The sequence below is a fragment of the Perca flavescens genome, chromosome 23, assembly GCF_004354835.1.
Source record: "Perca flavescens isolate YP-PL-M2 chromosome 23, PFLA_1.0, whole genome shotgun sequence".
Lineage (NCBI taxonomy): Eukaryota > Metazoa > Chordata > Actinopteri > Perciformes > Percidae > Perca > Perca flavescens.
In genome coordinates this window covers 9,118,092-9,137,909 of record NC_041353.1, presented here as the reverse complement: position 1 = coordinate 9,137,909, position 19,818 = coordinate 9,118,092, and the positions used below count along the sequence as shown (strand labels likewise).

At 40.8% G+C, this 19,818-nt stretch overlaps 1 protein-coding gene across 1 annotated transcript; it reads left to right on the top strand.

Annotated features, from left to right (window-relative positions):
* Positions 1 to 5,589: 5,589 nt before the first annotated feature.
* Positions 5,590 to 14,303, top strand: fam180a (family with sequence similarity 180 member A). The gene is made up of 4 exons (XM_028570677.1): positions 5,590 to 5,912; positions 10,770 to 10,867; positions 11,249 to 11,573; positions 13,617 to 14,303. Exons 1-3 carry the CDS (start codon positions 5,837 to 5,839, stop codon positions 11,570 to 11,572), a joined length of 498 nt encoding a protein of 165 aa, XP_028426478.1. The 5' UTR covers positions 5,590 to 5,836; the 3' UTR covers position 11,573; positions 13,617 to 14,303.
* Positions 14,304 to 19,818: the final 5,515 nt, after the last annotated feature.

Below are 19,818 nucleotides of genomic sequence, written 5' to 3'. Positions count from 1 at the left end.
CAGATTCAGACCAAGAAGTTGGTAGGTATACACCCTGCCGAAGTGTCCCTGAGCGACTTATGGGGACCTGAGAACATTTTCAGGTTTGCTATACCTTCACTAGAGAACAGAATCCCCTAAAAAAGCTTTTTATATTAACATTAATTTACACTTAATAAGTTAACTTTAACCACATCATTTAAGGTTATCTGAGGTTGTTTGTGAACTATTGAAACACACTATAATAATAATAATAATAATAATAAACGGACTTGTCACCTAAGGTTGCACATTAAGAGAAATTCGAGGCATTACATTGACATTAATTGGGTCATGAGTTTATAGTTGTTTACATAGATAACGATATGATTAAGGCATCTGGAGTTTAGGATGAACAATGTGTTTCTGTTGTTTTAATAACTTAATGTGTCATTTGACTCACCATTTCTAAAACATATAATTGTATCACTGTTTTGGCATTTCTTGTCAGAAAATTCTACTCAAATTCTGCTTTAGCAGGGCTGCAACCATGCTTAGTCACACCACGCATTTTGTGTTCTGCTCTTTCGGTATTTCATTTCCAGTTAAATATTTTTCAATGATAATCAAGGTTTTTTTCAATGTGTAGCAACATTTCATTCAAAAAAATGCATTCACAAAATAGTCGTGCATAGCACTTTAGTGGCAGGGACTGAGCTGTGGGCCGCAATTTAGCCACCGCACACACATTACCCACACCACTTCTCAGCCCAGAGCAATAGGAATACACTAGTTTTCCTTGAATGGAAAACTACCCTGCCCTAGTTTTGCTGTTTGTCAGTTAGTTTGTGATAATTTGTTGAAACACATTTTATTTAAAGAATATGCGTCATGTAAGCATGACATCAACTGAAATATTAGTGTTAGGTTTAGGGCTAGTATTAAAACTAGAGACAGGGCCTCAAGATTAGGTAACATTTCCAACAAAATCAATCAAATTGCCACAAAGTAATTGCTGCATAGACAACCTTTTGGCCTTCGGGGCCCATGAGAATCTGAGGGCCCCTGGAGCGATTGCCAGCTTTGCCTAGTTGGAGATTGTTTTGTCAACAGCTGCTTCAAAGGGCAAGAATGAAGTGTCAACTTTTAAACCAACATGGACGAGACGCCAGATAAGCTGTTTTGCAGTTCTGCCATCTGGACCATGAATCAGGTCATTATAAATGAATTGGTCAAACATTACAAGCAGGAGAACAAAGAAGGAAATTAGCAACATGATCTATACCAAGACGTTAATTTCACGACAGTTATAAAGCTTTATTTACTCTGATGACTCATTAAGATACTGTATGGTACTAAATAGTGGATGCCACAGTAATGAGACAGGTGGTCTATTTAGACTGGAATGCTGTTGTAGCTGTCTCCTCTCCAGTGTGTAGTGTATTTCAGGCAGACAGGTAGCTATTTTTTGGGGTTAGGAGGAGACACACTTGGCACCCACCAGGGCCAACCATGACAATGCAAGCTGTCCAAGACATGCCAACACCATTTAAAGACTCAAGGCTGAGCTGCAACCGTTGCTTCTATTCAGATGAGCCTTGATGAAAATGTTTGCAGAAGTGTGATGGACAGTTGAGGTAATTATTTTGCTTGAGGTACGATGATTAGGCATTGTGGTTGAACACTCACACTCAGTATTTTTTTGAGCTGTTTTGATTCGTGATGTGCCTCGTGCCAGCAAGGTAGAGATGTGCAAGACAGCCTATTCTCACGCCGACCTCACTTGTTGTGATGGCCGCCAAGCTGCCACTAACTATGGTCAATCAATGGATTTTGGTTTTCAAATTTTAAAGAGTTCATTTCACACTGTTCTCAAAGTTTTTCTCAGTTTTTTCTCTCGGTCCAGCTTTCTGAAGGACGTAATTATCCTCATGATACACCTTTCTCTTGCCCCCCTGTTCCTTGTTTTACTTACATTTTCTGCTCTTACTCATTTAAGCGATATGACCTTCCAAAACAACTATTTGTTTGACTTGCCTCTGTGTTTTTATTTCATTATTTTTCACCTCTTTTCAACCTTTTGGATCAAGCAGGAACAAAGTCTCATTTACAGTGAAAGCCTGAAGAAGGCAGAAAGCTTTTTCAGCAGAGCTTTGGTTGGGGATTTAAAAAAAATAATTAAAATGTCTAACTCATAACCTCTGAAAGGCTTTGTTTTGCACAGACTGTGAAGTGTGAACTAAGCAGACGTGAACTGAAATATAGTAACAATGTACACACAGCTCAGTTAATAGCTGGAGGCAGTCCTTAAGAAAAGCAGTGTGTTTTACATCCAGTACATGCAGACTCCTGCTTTGGCCTCCAGGCTTCAGTTCCTGCAACCTGTCAGAAACAATATTCACTGTATTAAAACATGATTTTAACTTTGAGCCATTACTCAAAAAACATTCCCAATGAGTCACAATCCCTGGGCTGGAATAAAAAAAAAAAAAAAAAAACCATCTCAGCATTTTCTATATTTGCACAATCAGGTCAGGTGTTTACCTGTTATCCGCACTAACAGCTTTGTAGGATTAAACTGGAGCTGCAGACTTTTAGTGTGTGATAGCAATTTGACGAACTGCAAGTTCGGATGCACAGTGGCTTCATAGCAATTTGCATATCTGAGGCATTCCAGTGATTTACAGCGCAGATGCAATTTAACGAAAGGATGTCTCGAGGGTCTCCACCTGGTTTGAACCAAAACAACCGTTTGATCTCTGTTAAGTGGCAGCATTCATACTGTCAGACCTTATCCGAATAGAATTCTTTTTCTATTTCTAAATTAATTTTGCAATGAGTTGGGGAGCAGCAGCAATCACTGTATGATCTTGGATAAGTTTTGGATCTCTCAGGATGTGTGTCGTAACACTGCCCCCTCATGGACATAAACAAAACAGTGCATCTGCTGTGGACTGAGTGTTTGTGTGTTACTGTTACTGACTCCAAACATTCAAGGGGTCAGTAGCATTTTTCTTGTCATGCACCTGCAGGCAAACAGAAGACACGTGCTGCAGAAGAGACCACTTTTTTGGCTTTTGTTTCGCCCCTCACAATGCCATCTGCCTTCTCGCCCTATGTGTTAGTCATGTGTATCACACGCAGGGTTACAGCTCAGGCATTGAAGTGTTCTTCCAGCTTCCTCATCCATGTAAATTTGTTAAAAAAAGGGGGGGGTCATTCCTTGGGTTCTTATCTACTGCGAGTAAATAGTCAAACATATGGCGGCAGTAGAGCAAAATGACATACATTTAAAGTCATCCAGCGCTGTATAGATTAATTAAATGCAACTAGATTAACACAATTATGATTTATGTCTCCTCACCAAGCAGGTGAGAGACATTGTTGATGTTGTTGTGTTGTAAAATTCCTCCGCACCACCATCCTATTTTTGGAGCATTAAAATGGAGCACATGAACGCTGAGTTGTTGACAACTATTTTTCACACAGAGACATCAAATCACTTTAAAAGTATCCAGATAAACGGAGTTATGGCTCCCACATGTCCACTCCAAAAAATTGTATTTCCACTGAAATGAAATGGGAGCACAGCACACCACTCGTCTTGTGCTGCCGTTTCTGATTGCATTTTGTGACTTCAACTGCTGATGCCTGTGTCAACAGGGAATATTTAGCTGAAAAAAATTTAGTGCCTTTACAATTTCAAAAGTGGACGTTATCCGCCCAGAGACACTAGACTTCATTGTTTATTCTGACAGCACAGCGTCGATAAGGAATAGTGCGCTTTTATCAGCGTTACGTTGTTAGAATAAACATTTGGGTTTGATCTGCATCCTCTGAATAATTAATTGTTGCTCTCTAATCTGCTGATATGACTGATGTGCCTTCCCTTAATTCACACGAGGCCATTATCTGTGTTTTATTTTATTTTAGCAGATGCAGCCTGAGCCAGGAAAACAAACCATCTGAAATTCAGAGCACCTACACAGTATATTATGTGCTTTGGCACTAGAATGGGGACTGTGTGTTTATTGCACATATTCTGTGTCAACAAAGAACAGAAGAGGCTTTGGAGGAGAGAGTGTAAAGCTGCTTGACAGCCTAGAATCAAGATGCTCTGAGTGGTCCTCACGTCGTTGTTGATGACTGTTGACACATAGCGGTTTGTCTCCGTCTGTCTCAGTTTGGGTTTCATCGTCTGGTCGTTGCACGATTATCAAACAAGCCTTTTTAAGTCAGGACTTTGTTCTTTGCTGTGTAGAATTTCAGTTAATTAACCTAGAACTTCAGACAAAATACATGAAGAGAAAGGTCTGTGTGGGCAGGAGATGGATGATTTCCATTTTTACAGAATACATTAAAGCTGTAGTGCGTAGTTTCTGTCTCCCCCATGAGGAATTCTAAGTAATGACAACAATTCTGTTGGTTCATCCACATGACACAAGCCTTCCGTGATCATGCTTCACCCACCCCTCCTCCCAGCCATGCTGAGAAATACAGAAAGAGTTGTGTGGAGCTGACAGTCTTAATTAGCTTTGTATCAACTCATTTGGCAATGGCTTCAATGTAACGGACGTTCATTATTATAAAAAAAAGCTACGACTTGGATCTTGTTGTGAAGGCTCTTGATTGTTTTATGACAACATTGTACGGCGACTTCACTAAAGTGTAGTCCAATGGGGCAAGATGCATGAGCCGAAATTAACGGATCGTTTCAGGAAGTCTCAGTTCAGTTCATTCACCCAAACGATTTGTTCTTTTGAATGAATCGTTCGCGTCCCCTCAATGACAATGCTAACGATGTTGAGCAGGTATTATGTTCACCATGTTCACTATCTTTTTTTAAGTGTGTTAGCATGCCAATATTTGCTAATTAGGAGTACAAAGTACAGCTGAGGCTGATGAGAATTTCGTCCATATATTTGGTCATAAATTTTAATTTTAGCCGGATGGTGGCTCCAGATAAAACTCGGAGGAACGTTGAAGTCATTACAATTCATCCAGAGGGGGGACACAAATGTACAACATTTAATGACAATCCATTCAAGTTGTTGATGTCAACCTCATAGTGGTGCCAGAGGAAAAGTCATGGGATCTCCAAAATCAATAGGATCCAGTAGGATTTCTCTGGGGACCATGCATCTCTGTACAAAACCTTCTGACAAGTCATTCAATGGTTGCTGAGTTATTTAAGTATTTTAGCAATCACTTTCTGTTCTTTTCTTGTTCCGTCTGACTCCTTTGTAGCTATTTTTTCATGTTCCCAGATCTTAGCAGTTAACTTATTGTGTACAATGTTATCAGAACCGATGGCCCAAACAGTTAAAATAACCCAAAATGAAAGGAAAACATAATTATCCATTAGGGTGAAAAGAATGCTTGATCAAGCTAGAGAGCACTTCTCTAAGGAGACCATCCATCTCTTGTACTAGCTCTGGTTTGGTTCTGGCTCATGGGATGCCAATATGTTCAGTCAATCAATCGGCAAGTCAGTCAGCCAGTCATCCAGTTAGTCGGAGAGTCAAACAGTAACAGAACCAGTCAGCTAGTCAAGCAGTAGCTGTGAGAAAAGTTCAGCCAAGAGGGCAGGCATTCTCCAATCCTGATGATTTCCAGATGAGCGCCCAGACGGCCAACCGGAGTAAAGAACACACGCTAAAAAAAAAAGGGAGAAAGAGGATGGATGGAGGGAGGTGGCAACAGAAGAAATAAATGCAGTGAATAAAGGAATGAGCCTGCACATCGGTCGGAGAATTTTCATCCACCATTGTGATGTTTATCCCCTGAGAGAGACAGAGCGAGAGGGGAAAAAGAGTGTGCGTTCAGGTGTGTGTGTGTGTGTGTGTGTGTGTGTGTAGATCTGTTAGTGAGGATCAACATGACACAGTGGTGGGCTCTGCTCATCATTGTTTACCTGTCCATGTACCTGGCAGCCACTCAGCATCACAGGAAAGGTAGGTGGACATACAGACTCCATATATACGTATACGTTATATCTCTATCATCTGTCATAGGCCACAATGTCAACATCATGTAAAAACTTGAACGATCCCTTAGTCAAAAATTGCAACAATTTGCATCCTCATTTTTATTAGAAAATAGAGACAATCATTCATAATGGTTTAATGTTGGTTTGTTTCTGTGTGTGTGTCTGTGAAGGAATGTGTTTATGTTTCACCAATATCGGGAACATTGCGACATGCAAGACATCAACAGATCATCTTCCAATGAAAAGTGCCTGGCCTGTTGTTACTGGATCCACTCCCTGAGGAAATTCCTTTCTCAACACACACAGCTTAAAGTCTTTGGATTAGTCACATGGTGCTAAAGTCAGCTACAGAAAAGACAGGGCCATTGACAGAATTTTAATAATACTTTCACGAAAGATGGTTCTATTGTTTGATATTTACTACAAAAATGTTTTCTAAGATTTTTCTTCCCTCTGCCAAGATGCAAATTCTGGCAGGCAAAGTTGTTGAATTGTTGTGTTTATTTATGCCACTTTGATTCATTGTTTTGTCCACTTGGTGGCAGTGGATAACCTCTCACCTTGTAAGGCAAACATGCTAGCAAACATGAAGCAATATTAGCATGTTAGCACTTTGTTTTTGGCCACCTGACGAATTTTGGCTCAACATTCACACTAGGCAGTTAGTGTACGGTGGATTTTTAACTGCTTTCTGCTGCAGCCGAAAATGAGGTTGATGAGAGCCGTGAGACTGAATCACAACTGTAAAGTTGCGAGCATCAAAACCAAATCAATGAGCTGAAAGATGCTAAAACACTCGTAGAACTAAGGAGAACTGCACTTATCAAATGGGCATGATCCTCCATTGTGAAGGACAGTATTTTGCTGGGTGGCAATTGGACATTTGTGAAGTCCAGGATCTCCAATCATGACCAGTCTACCCAGTATTCACGTCTTCCCTCGTGATACTAAGGGACTTTATTGCAGGTTAGCCAGGTTAGCCTTGCATATATTTGTTTCACAGTGAGAATATTGATGGGGAAGTCTGAGTCTACATTGTACATTGTAAATAGTAGATTTAGCATCTGAGCTGCTAGAAAAAAAATCAGTTTGTATTTTAACATCATTTGGAGTTGAATTTATATGCTAAGCAGAAGATGGGCCATTGCAGAAAAGATTTTATTCCCTCCCGTGTCCTTTTCACCCCCTTTTACTGTAGCCGGATGGATCCAGACATCCATTTTGTTTTATTTTTGCTTCTCTCTCTCTCTCTCTCTCTCTCTCTCTCTCTCTCACACAAGACATCCCTCCAGCCAGGAATACCATTTAGCCCTGCTAATTAATGGATCTTTGTTGTTCCCTCATCTCCTTGCAAGCAGTTAGCGGGAGATTACAAGTTCCCTGCCTGTGCATAATGACATTGGGGGAAGCCTGCCCATCCAAACACTGATTGTTGGAAGCGCTGGAGGAAGGAGAGGACACATTAAAGGAATGAACAGGCTTAGAATGAGCAGTGGGGAAAGAGATGTTGTAAGGAGGGACATCTGCATTAGATATTCAACCGGAAAAGTCAGCTGAAACATTGTTTGTTCCCCTGAAGTAACATGTTAAAGGTCCCATGGCATGAACATTTCACTTGATGGTTTTTTGGAGTTTTTTTTAACATTAATATGAGTTCCCCCAGCCTGCCTATGGTCCCCCAGTGGCTAGAAATGGCGATAGGTGTAAACCGAGCCCTGGGTATCCGGATCTGCCTTTGAGAAAATGAAAGCTCAGATGGGCCGATCTGGAATCTTCTCCTTATGAGGTCATAAGGAGCAAGGTTACCTCCCCTTTCTTTGCTTTGCCCACCCAGAGAATTTGGCCCACCCATGAGAAAAAGACATCATGGCTTTCAAACAAGCAAAGTGGCAGTTGGTCAAAGCCACAGACCCCACCCTCCACCTTGCTCCCCCCCCTTATCTCCCCCTCAATAGCATTTAAAGCTACAGACACAGAAATGGCACATACTAAGGAAAGCTCATTGTGGGACTGGCTCTAGTGGCTGTAATTCGGCACCAAGGCTGAATTTCGGGAAAAAGACTTCAGATACAGTATTAGGGGACCAATAAGGACTATATAAAAGCATCCAAAAAGCAGCATGTCATAGGACCTTTAAAACTTTAATATCAAATACTAACACATCTCTTTTACTCTTTAAACTGGCTAAATATTTAATTGGAATGAGCTGATTTTGATTCTAAATTTGATCATTTGAATTGCTGGTCTTGCTTTAATTGCTTAATTTTGCTCTCATTCCAGAGGCTCCAATTCTCATCATTACCTCCAGCCACGCACCTGACCCCAATCCTCATCAGCTCCTCAGTATATCTACCTAACCCTTCCCCTCAGTTTCCTGATTGTCTGTTGCACAACAAAGCCTCGTGTTTTAACCTTCCTCTGCTTGTCTTGCCCTTTTTTGTTGTCCTGCCTGTTTGCAAAACCCTGTTATCACACAGTAAACTTTGCTTTTAGCTTACCTGTTTGCCACTAAGTAGTACATTTGAGTCCTCTACCTGTTTTACTTAGCCATCACATATGTGCAACAATACATTGATTGTGTTTTCCTTGCAGGGATTTTTGTTTGTAGCTTTATTGATGTTGTAAGACATGGCCTGTTTCTGTGGCTGCAGCAGTGCTGCTCCAAACATGTGAGCATTAACCAGCAAAAACATTTTATTGCAAACTGCTGTCACCCGCAGCTGGAAGCTGGTAGACAGCCTTTATGTAAATTAGAGATTATTAATTTCAAATGTAAATCAGCATTGGGTTGGCCTACAAGGTGTCATTTCCCTGCAGCTCCTTGATCCTTTAACAACATAACCCTTGTTCTAATGAGCACATTTTCCACTGGGTGTTGTTTTGTTTGCTTTGACAAGGCTCCACTGAAGCTTGAGTGTCTCTTCAGTATCTAATATGACTGCACAGGCATTCCTCCTCCGCTGCCGATTGTGCATTCGGGAGTCACTCACTCCCGAGGAGTGTAAATCTTCACCTACAGACATGTCAGTGTTGGATCTAGGGAAATATCCTCAGTATGGTTACTTGGTGTTTAGAGTTTTCATTGTGGAGAAGGTCTTGAAACATCTTTTTGCTAGTTACGTATGTAAAATTTACAGAAAAAAAAGAAACTTTAGATGAGAGTTAGATGAGACGAATGACACTACTCAGGTCTATACAGTAAATATAAAGCCACAGCCTATTAAGTTTGGTTAGTATAAAGCCTGGAAAGAGTGGTAAAAGCTAGATTGGTTCTGTCCCAAAGTTACACAATTGTGCCAAATTGGTGGGTTTTATTCTTCTAACACTGGAACTTAGAGCTGCAGATTTTCTTTACATTCTGAATGGTGGCTGGGTTGTGAAAGCAAAGCCGGAGCTGAGACTGGCAGTCACCCAAGCACAAACCAGGTACATGGGGAGATCAGCCAGTGCATGTGGCTTTGGCTGGCCTCACAAATGCTATAAAGCCTAAATGTATCTGGCCAGCGAGGCTCTAGCCAGCGAGGCTCTGGCCAGATTTGCAGATTTGGCAAGGCAGCACGCCATAGATCCCGCTGTATGGTAGGATGGAGCCCAGTGTTCTGTACTGTATACCTCATTAAGATCTGTGTGTGTGATCCGTGTGTTGGCTCACAGGCTGAGCCAAGCACTGGATGGCAACATCATATGCGAAGCAGTGGAAAAAGAGAACTAGAATGTCTGGAGAAATTTAAAGGAAGGTTTAACTTTCAGCTCTAATCAACTTTGCTTTTCACTCCACTCTGAAGCAGTTTCTTACACTTGTTACAGTGTCTTCGGAGTATCACACAGTAGAGGATGTTATGATATAGACACAATTAAAGAGTCTGGGCAGCAATATAAGTCATTATATAAACAGTATGGGAATGGAAAATATGTGTGGGGGTACTCTGCATCCTTGTGTGACCCCTCTGCTTTTTTATTAAGCCTTTCTTAGACTTGACCCCCCAAATACTTTCCATTACCAGTGGGAATATCTGCTCACAATCACGCATGGCGGTTAAGCAAAAATGAGAATGCAAATATGGCGTTGTAAGATCAGGGGAGTCATAAATCATTCCTTGGACACAGATATGCCCTCATGCATTTATTAGGAATTTAGATAATTTAGCTGGTGAACTAAAAGATGGCTCTTTGGGTAGCTTAAAGCTACAATATTTTAACTTTAGTTGCTTTTTACAGAGTTGAAAATAAGTCCAACTTTAGTTTTTCTTTCAAAGTTAAAAAAATAAGTCCTCAAATTACTGAGGATTATGCAGTTACTTTCTACGTCTGGATGGAGGTGTTGTGACCATGTGGAATTGCTTCTGGTTATCACCTCCAGTAAAATATGGATTTCATGGTATTTTATCATAGAGATGTAGCTGCAGCAACTGTTTCCACTAGCTGAGAGCGAGGGGTTTCATTCCAGCCCTATCTGGACACCTCAGATTACAGGGTCCCTGGTCTGCTACATACATGGACCGACACTTTGAAATCTGGCCAAATGAGGTCAGCAAAACCTGCCCCTTCTGTGAGCGCTGATATCTCACCTCTGGATGCACGGGACACTGCCACTTGTAAATATAGGAGCATCTGTGGCTCGGGTTGAAGACCAATTACCCTCTGCCCAGCCCTGCCTGAAACCAGATTCTATCTCACCTGCATAATATTTGAGCAGTAATGTATCTGTGTTTGCTCAACCTCTGGCCCACCCACATGCATGCCATGTTGGATAATGTGGTGGCTAATTTCTCGAATACGAGGCAGAGCCTCTAATCCAATTTCCTGTACTTATGTGTTCTAGCTCTGTATCCATCTGCATACAGGATAAAGCGTGGGGCATATTCGCTGATCAACCCCACGTTCCAGGATTCGTCAGAGGACGTCAACCTGCTTTTTGAGGTCAGTTTAGATCATGTTGGTTTAGAGGTGCTGAAACAGTTAATGGCTCAGTCAGTGCTTCATTACTGGACGCCACTTAAAATATGTTGAGGATGTGCAAAAGATCTGTCCAAGTCACACATTTCTGGTCCATCTGATGAAAATGAAAGCACAGCTGCTGTCCTGCTAATCATGTGCAGACATGTAAAGTATGTGTGTACCCAATGTTTTTATATAACATTAAGATCTTATGAAGTCTTCAGTTCACTCCACAAAGAGGTCAATAAATAGTTGTATTGGCAGATTGGTATAGGAGGTAGAACCTAACTAGTTATTTAGTTAGGTTAGTACTGTAACTAGATGGTTCCTGAGGATTTTTTTTAATGGACCTGTGCCTCCCAGATCCTGCTAGCTGGAATGGAGATCCAAGGTGGGGAAATGCTGATCCCCGATGAAGAGCTGGCCTCCCTGAGGAGCGTGGAGAAGCTGGAGGTTATCTGTGAGGACGTCCTGCCCAAGAGGCTTTCCGAAATTCGCCGTCTGATAGCGGAGCTTGCCCAGCGCCGGCAGCCTCTGAGCTGGCAGGACTTTGAGAGGACGGTGCTGACCCTGGTGTACACCACTCAGACGCTGGCTCGAGTCAGCAGCCCACAGCAGAGAGAGGCGTGGATGGACGCTGTGATACAGTTGTTCAAAGCCGTTCAAAAGGACCTCACACCCTCTTAAAGTAAGAATCAGAAGATTTTCTTTAAACACAATTTTATGGTGATTTCACTTGCTCGTGGTCACCTTTTTATATGACTGTTAAACTGCTATTCTTGACCCAAACTGCATTCCAGTTGTATACACTACATACTAATTCTAGTATATACTAATTGCTATAGTATACAAGAAATCGGATCTGTTTTTGAGGTAGAAAATGAACTTTCAAACTCAAGAAGTCAATGCACTTGACTGCTTTGTACAAATAAATGATGCAATACTTAAGCTGCAACTTCAACTCTGGAATTCACAAAGAGAAAGCAAAATGTTTTTCCAAAGAGTTCATCCTTTTTCTTTATTTTCTGTGATCTTCCTGAAACTGTCTCACCACTATTCACAATTTACTTAAATGTTTTGCAGCGTCTCCTTCACTAACTTTATGCAAAGCTTTATGGGACAATAGTATCCACCACCAGCACACTCAAAAACCAAGTGTATTTAGCATCTGTCCCAAAACTGCAGTCTTGATTACATTTACATGCCCCCAAATGGTAAGCAGGTGTGTCCCATGTCTGAAAACAACAATGCAAAGTACATTTAGCCCACACTTTTGCTTAGAAATCTTATTCTGCTTTAAAGGTCCCATGGCATGAAAAATTCACTTTATGAGGTTTTTTAACATTAATATGAGTTCCCCCAGCCTGCCTATGGTCCCCCAGTGGCTAGAAATGGTGATAGGTGTAAACCGAGCCCTGGGTATCCTGCTCTGCCTTTTGAGAAAATGAAAGCTCAGATGGGCCGATCTGGAATCTGCTCCTTATGATGTCATAAGGAGCAAGGTTACCTCCCCTTTCTCTGCTTTGCCCGCCCAGAGAATTTGGCCCACCCATGAGAGAGAGACACCATGGCTTTCAAACAAGAAAAGTGGCAGTTGGTCAAGGCCACACCCCCACCATCCACCTTGTATATTATTATTTACGTACAAACACTATGTAGCAATGGAAGAACCCCACTCTGTCATCTATTGCTACAAAAAATATTGTTCTTGATGAGACTAGAATACTGTATTGACATTGTAAAAACAAATATGAAACATTGTATCCTTTTGTCAATGATTGTGAAAAAATAGGTTCCTTTTCTAAAGATTTAATCAGACAAACCATTATCAGGGTTTTTTTATTTATTATTATTAGATAATATCACAATATGTCTCTTTTATGTAAAGTACATCTACATGCTTCTAGATAAGTTGATTTAGTTGCTTTTTTGGAATTTGTCTTTATTGGACAGTTTTTACACTAAAAGGCAGGAAATAGTCAGAGAGACAAGGGTGTGATATGTAACAGAGCGGGTCGTTGCACCTAAACAACTAGGCCACTCAGACAGCCTATTTTAATTGCTTTATCAGTTGTAGTACTCCTCCCAGCTCATACAATGCAGTGCATTATGTTTACTACCTTTTGTTCATGATGCGGAAATGAAACAAAACCTGTAAAGTATCTGTGCTCCATGTATTTGCGCGAGCCACAGGATGGCCTCATTAATCAAGTTGTGTCCCAGTGAGCTCTAATAAACTTCCACAGCCGTCTTAACAGGCACTTGGGCACTGCGGCAGTCACTGGAAATACATGACCACGGTAAGACTCGTAAATAGTGGGTGTAGTATGGACCTATAGGTTGCAAGCATTCTGACCTTTAAAAATGTGTCAAATCTAACTATATGCAGTACACTAGCTTGAGAACTCCACACAGAGTCACCTCCATCCCCCTGTGCTGACTGTGTTCATGTTTGATGTCATCCAATTACTTAAGACGGCACTAGATGCTTTGCTCTGTCTAGAAAAGATTGCTCAGCTCATTTGAATGAAACCCACAGATTTGTAAGAGTCTGTGTACATCAATGCCCCTGATTGCTCATTTGAGAAAACTGTAAATGTTTGATAGATGTTTGCTTCAAAGTTACCCATTTCCCGCACTCATTTTGGGAAATAGGTACTTTCCCTAATAGGCTTTTCGTGCCTTTCACTCATCACAGGAGGTTTTATTTTAATTTTTAAATTTTTTACAGGCTTTCTTTCTCCGCATGTCAGCATTCATCCAATGCCCAAGCTTCTGGCGCTGACTCGGGAGGACTGATTGATGAAGTGAAGACTGTCTGGAATTTCCTTCTAAGACACTCCCTGCACCGCTCTAACGTGGATGATGAGTTTTGGGATGTGTCTGGGTACTACTTGACGGAGCGTAAAGAAGCCGGCGTATTGAAGAAAGCGCTAGAGCTCAGGCTCTTGTTCCCAGTATTGACTCTTGACAGTTTCATTAAGGCATTCCAACACTTACAGCATCTTTGCTGCATGTGTTATATGGCAACCCCCAGAACTTCATAGTTTGGAAATGCATTGCTTCTGACATAAAGTACCCCTTAATTGTCTCAAGGTTTTAAAAATGATTCACTAACTGCATTGCTTCTTTTTATCTCCATCTCCTCCTTTGTGATTGTGGCTGTAGATTTAATAAGAAATCTATAAGAAAAGTATCAGTATACTTCATGAAACAATGAGTCTAATATTTTATCCATTTAGTGTATTATACCTAAATGTCATGCATAACCCACAGCAGCATTATGCATGTTGAGAGAGCAGCACCAAGTGGCTGCAGACAGAACTGCATTTCCTTGTCTGAAACTTCATGTTCTTAAAGTGCCCATATTATGAAAAAAACACTTTTTCTGGGATTTGGGATGTTGTTTTGTGTCTCTGGCTCTGGTGCTTCCACACGCATACAAACTTGGGAAAAAAACAAACATCCATGCTGTTTTGAGTGAGATAGGGGTTTCTGAATGTCTTCTGCCTTCAGTCTCCGGGTGAGCTGTTCAAACTCTGCACGGCTTTTTACGTCAGTAGCCGAGACGAGGTGGCTGACCGCTAGCGCTAGCAGGCTACCTCGTTCTCAATGGTAAAACACTGCTACAACACACAACTACACAAGTTCACCATAATCTACAAAAGAACTACTTCCATGTCCCTGTTCTGCAGGTATTCCACGCAAAGTTGGAAGTGTGCCCTCGTTTAGAAGAAGTATGTCAGCTAATCCTGCCTTGTACAGACCGAAGTTAAAGAAACAGCTAGCTAGCTGATGTGATCTTTACCTAGCTACTGCGCATGTGCATCTGCAAACAAAGATGGTACAGAAGTGAGATGTCTCACTCTGTAGCTAAAACAGAGACCTGAACACACAGGGTGAAAAGAGGATCTGCAGCAATGTGCAGTACAACAAAAATATTGAAAATTAAACCATGTAAACCTATTCCGGTACAACCTCAAAATACAATTATGAACCTGAAAATGAGCATAATATGGGCACTTTAAAGCTTTTTATACATTATATTATTATCATATAGTATTATCAAAATATACTTAATGTACCAACAGTATATTCAGAAGGCCCATTTGAATAATGCATATTATATCATTGGATGGATGGATGGATGGATAGATAGATAGATAGATAGATAGATAGATAGATAGATAGATACTTAAAAGCAATATACAACAATATACAATACTGATAAACAATAACTTGAAGAGTGGACGATTTCTTTACTGGATGCTGTATATACATGTGTGAGGTTGGGATAGTGCAAGTTGTGCAAAATTAAATGCAAAGTATGCTGTAAAGTTATAGTGTGGGCTTCACCTCCCGACCCCTCCGTCCTGACACAGAGCTATGGGGACTGGCTGTACAGGGAGATGGCAGCTGGCAGGAAGGACAGGAAGGATTATAATTAAAGATGCATTAATATGTACATCACTTTAATGTTGTAGCTGGTAAAGGTGGGGCTTATTTTAATTACTTTACATACTGCTGGGTAGCTTGTGAATAAGTACATTGCAAATTAAGGACTTTGTCTCCTCTCCCAAGCTCTGCAAATAGGATCTGTTACAAAAAATATCTTCCTTCCTATCCTAACACACAACTTGTGTATTTTGTGATCACCCAATTAGACATCAACAGAACCCATAGAGCTGAATGCCTTTTTTCTAAAAAATGTAGTCCTAAAATTATTAAATAATAAGCAATAAAACATAAAATGGATTTCATCGTTATTCCTACCTTTATAGCTACTATATATATATATATATATATATATATATATATATATATATATATATATATATATATGTGTGTGCCTGAATGTTATCTCTGTGTAAATATTCTCAATTATCAGCGGAACATGCCCACTAGGTGGCAGCATTTCCAAATTTGATTTGATCTTCACTCGCGTTATCAACAGTCATGATTTTGTCATTTGTTATTGATTTGTGCAGATACTGGGAATAATAGATCAATAGTACAACATATACTAGTAGTAATACTCTATTCTTATTCTCTGACCTGAGTCCATGTTGTGCACATATGCATGCTTTATTAAGAGCTCTTGAAGTCATTAATACGTTTTTGTTATGCTGACAAAAGACGTGCTCTGCTGCCAGACACAAAAATAAATCAACAACGTGGCATTTCTACTTTGTTTTCTTTTTTCTTTTTTGGTGTGTGTGTTTGCGTTTGAGGCAGCTTAATTAGAGCTGAATCTTGTCAAAACTGGAATGTGTCTTTCCTGGTAGGAATATTTTGTGATCACCTCCAGCTGAATACCCAGTTGTTTTAACTCAAGCTTATCAGCTGCATATGTCTTCCCCGACAGCTGTCGGACATACTTTCATGCTTCAAGTCTCACTCTGCTGCCAGATAGGGACCGATGAGACATCACAATCACATATATACGCATGCTGCTTTTCTGCACCAAACAACTCAATACCTTATCCATTTATAAGACGGGCGCACGGCAACCTGCCATAATAAAACCTCTGACAGACTCAATGGATCTTATTCCCTTGTCTGCCACTCAGATGACTTGCAGTATAACTTGGCAGTGTTTCAACCGATATTATGAGAAAATAATTCAAGATCTTGATCTCAGGCATCAAACGCTCCGGCCACACCATTAAAAAACATTCCTCTGGCAAAAATCAGCAATAGCCCATACAGGCCATGTTCTTTTCTTTAAAGATCCTTTTGATACGATATGTTCATGTGGAAAATGTGGTTTCCTTATTAGACAAATCACTGTCATTCCAAGTGGGAATAAAACACAGAATGAAAGCTGTGACTAAAAACTCCAGATGTAAGGTGTAGTCAACAACATGTGCCTGTAGTGTCATGCCAGTGTCTTGAGTGGTTTTGCAGTTTTCTTGCATTGCTAATACCAGTTTAACTGACACCGCCCTGCGTGGTCTGAAAAATGACTATCTGAAGGATATGATTGTACAACTTCTGATGATTTAGCATTATAACAGTTCATTAGATGAAACCACAAATCTAGAAACAGGTCATGGTCATTTTTGCAGCCCTCTTATTTTAATGTGGCAAATGTGGTGTGTATAATAGCTGAGCCTCGAAAAGAGATTGTGCCAGCAGGGGAAACTGCGGAGGGGTTGGATGGATTGATGGATGGATACAGATAGACAGACAGAGGTGGGATTCATTAGTCAGGGAGTGTTACACCTTGCTGTGTCAAAGAGCTAATTACACAGTTTGAGCAGGCAGTCTGCTCAAAACAGCCTCCTGCTCTCTCTGGCTTCCAGGAATTAACACAGTATTTCACAACAGCTGGGAGACTACCATGAGTAGATAAAACGGAATAAACAGTGTTTCAGATTCAAATAGTCAAAAGTTTTTGTCAATATTGTTCATTTAGGCCGTTTATATCACATAAGTGAAGCCGAGACACCTATCACAATTATCCCAGCTGTGGGATGCTTTTCAGCTTTCCCACCAAGTTGATTTGTTGGGTATAACTGAGTCTTTGATAAGGCAATGGGAGAAAGTTGGCAGGCCGTGGGATTGAGGATAATGCTCTCTGACCCTCCTAAATTCTAATCGGACATTGTTATGAGGAGGTGCAGGATTCACACAGGAGTTGTGGTATGTGTGTTTAAACAGAGCTCCTAGGGTGCCTGAATTGATTTGGCACGGTGCAGTCCAGCCACAGGTGGAGCGCTCTCAGGCGGCCCATTAGTGATTGATAATGCTGCTGTGTGTGGGTAATGTTTTTGGCGATATTATGTCTTATGTCACAGACTCTCTTAGGATTTTTATTTGGCACCAGCTTTATATTGAACAAAGATATGATAGTGGTATCAATTTCATCATCTAATACTATTCTACTATTCTTTTAAAACAGGTCAAACTACAATGTGTAATGTGAAAGGGGTTGCTTCATAATAGGCTACAGCAGGATTCACTAGGTTGTAGCACAAATGTGGAGGAGTCCTTCTTGCACTAAACAGCACTTTACCCACTTGGCATAGAGCCATGACAGCAGTAAATTCACGTTTTAACTCGTCACCGTTGCTGGAGATGGTAGCCGTGACAAATGGCATTTTCCATCTCATGTTCTCCACACAGCTCTTATAGGATTAACAGAGGCAATTTTCACAGAAAAGACAACTACAGAAGATTCTTTTTTATTTGCTTCAGATGTATTACAAGTGCACATTGTCTTAAGCTGCCCTTATACTGAGGGTCTGCTGATTCAATCAATTGTCTCTTGTCATGCTCAAATTCCCAACTTTTTGATAAATTGCTATGGCAGTGAGACCTCAAATCACTTTAGTTCAAAGCTTTTCTTGACCCCAACCACCCTGATCCTCAACACGGCATCACATAACGCTAAGCCATCCGTATTTTCTGTAATGAATCCTTGCATGTTAGTTCCGTATGGTTGTATTAGCAGGCATTCTTTTGATATAAACTTTCATATAAAGTTTCATAGCACTCTTGATATGCAGGATTGTGTGCTCAGGAAACAGCCACTTCCTCCTAATATAGCTCTGTAAATTTGCAAACTTACCTTCGCAGAGATTTCTGAACTAACTATGGGCCAAATATAGACCCTGGCGGGACTCCGTGGAACCAGATCCTGCCTGTATGAGTGATGAGTAACCATCCAAGGCAGGAGGGGTGGACTCGTGGCTAGTAATCCATCTAAATTTAGTTAACACAGTGAAACATTTGATATCTCTTTTAGAAAACGAATGTTTGTTGATACTTAGCATTGCTTCCGTTGAACTCGTGATCAATGGTAAGTGATACAGCAGCAGCAGGTGGCCGAGACTTACACACTTGACTATAAATGAATCCAACTCTACATATATCCTCTCTCCGGCCCATTTACCTGTTTAGAGAAGAATTAATCATTAAGTGACTCTGGGGCTCAGCAGACTGCCAGCTTTTGTTTTAAGTGCGGCCATCTTAGTTTGGTTTTAATGGATGTTGTGTTTTAGCATAAACACGTTCGGAAAACAAAGCGTCAGAACGGGGAATAGCAGTGTTTGTTTTTCAAAGAGCAAACCGTGAAATGTAGTGTGTGTATGTGTGTGTGTGTGTGTGTGTGTGTGTGTGTGTGTGTGTGTGTGTGTGTGTGTGCAGGACTCCTGCCCTGGCCAAATCACCAGAGGCCACTTGCCCCTTGTGTTTGGTGGCAAACTGAGTGTGAAGAAGTGTACAGGGCCCATTGGAGTCGTATACCAGCCGTTAACTTTGCTTGCGCTCTCATTTCTCAGTCTGATTTGTGTATCATTTGTATACACTCTTGAGGTATTATAAACTGTGCTGGCAAATGTCTTTGTCCTCACTCTGACCTAACAGTGTTACGAATATGTCACTGCTTCCATTCCCTGCATCTTTGCAACTTGTAGAAGGAGCTTTGTTTTTCTTCACAGAAAATACACACGTTTACGAGTGACAAATGATAGAAAACAAAGACAACAATGATTCATTGGCCTCCAGTTGCATTTTACTGTACAGCAGTCCAATTTGAAGAAACAGATGTAGATGTAGTCATAAAGTGGCTCTGCAGATGCTTTCAGTTTGAAAGTTGGACAGCAAAAGCTCCACTCAGTCACCACACAGCAGACAGACACTTGCTCCGACATTTACTGTAATCCCCTATTCCAAACTCCGATCTGCTGAATGTTTAACTTCAGTTTCACAGTGAGTGAATAGGTTGGATTCTTTCTTCCAGAAGAATCTATAATTGATGTTTAATTATCTGAGGTATGTGTAGCTTGTGGGCATTCCTTTCAAAATACCAGCATATATATGGACACATTCCTCCAGTATTGTTGTCTGTCCTCTCACCAAATCCAGCCAACTATACCCAGGAAATCCTTGTCTGCTTGTGGTGCCAGGGTTACCCAAAGTCACATAGC

Bases quoted from the DNA above. Each gene is read 5' to 3' on its own strand.
- fam180a (XM_028570677.1), top strand. From the start codon at position 5,837: ATGACACAGTGGTGGGCTCTGCTCATCATTGTTTACCTGTCCATGTAC. The intron at 5,913-10,769 runs GTAGGTGGACAT...TATGTGTTCTAG, and splicing joins CACTCAGCATCACAGGAAAG to CTCTGTATCCATCTGCATAC. The intron at 10,868-11,248 runs GTCAGTTTAGAT...TGTGCCTCCCAG, and splicing joins ACGTCAACCTGCTTTTTGAG to ATCCTGCTAGCTGGAATGGA.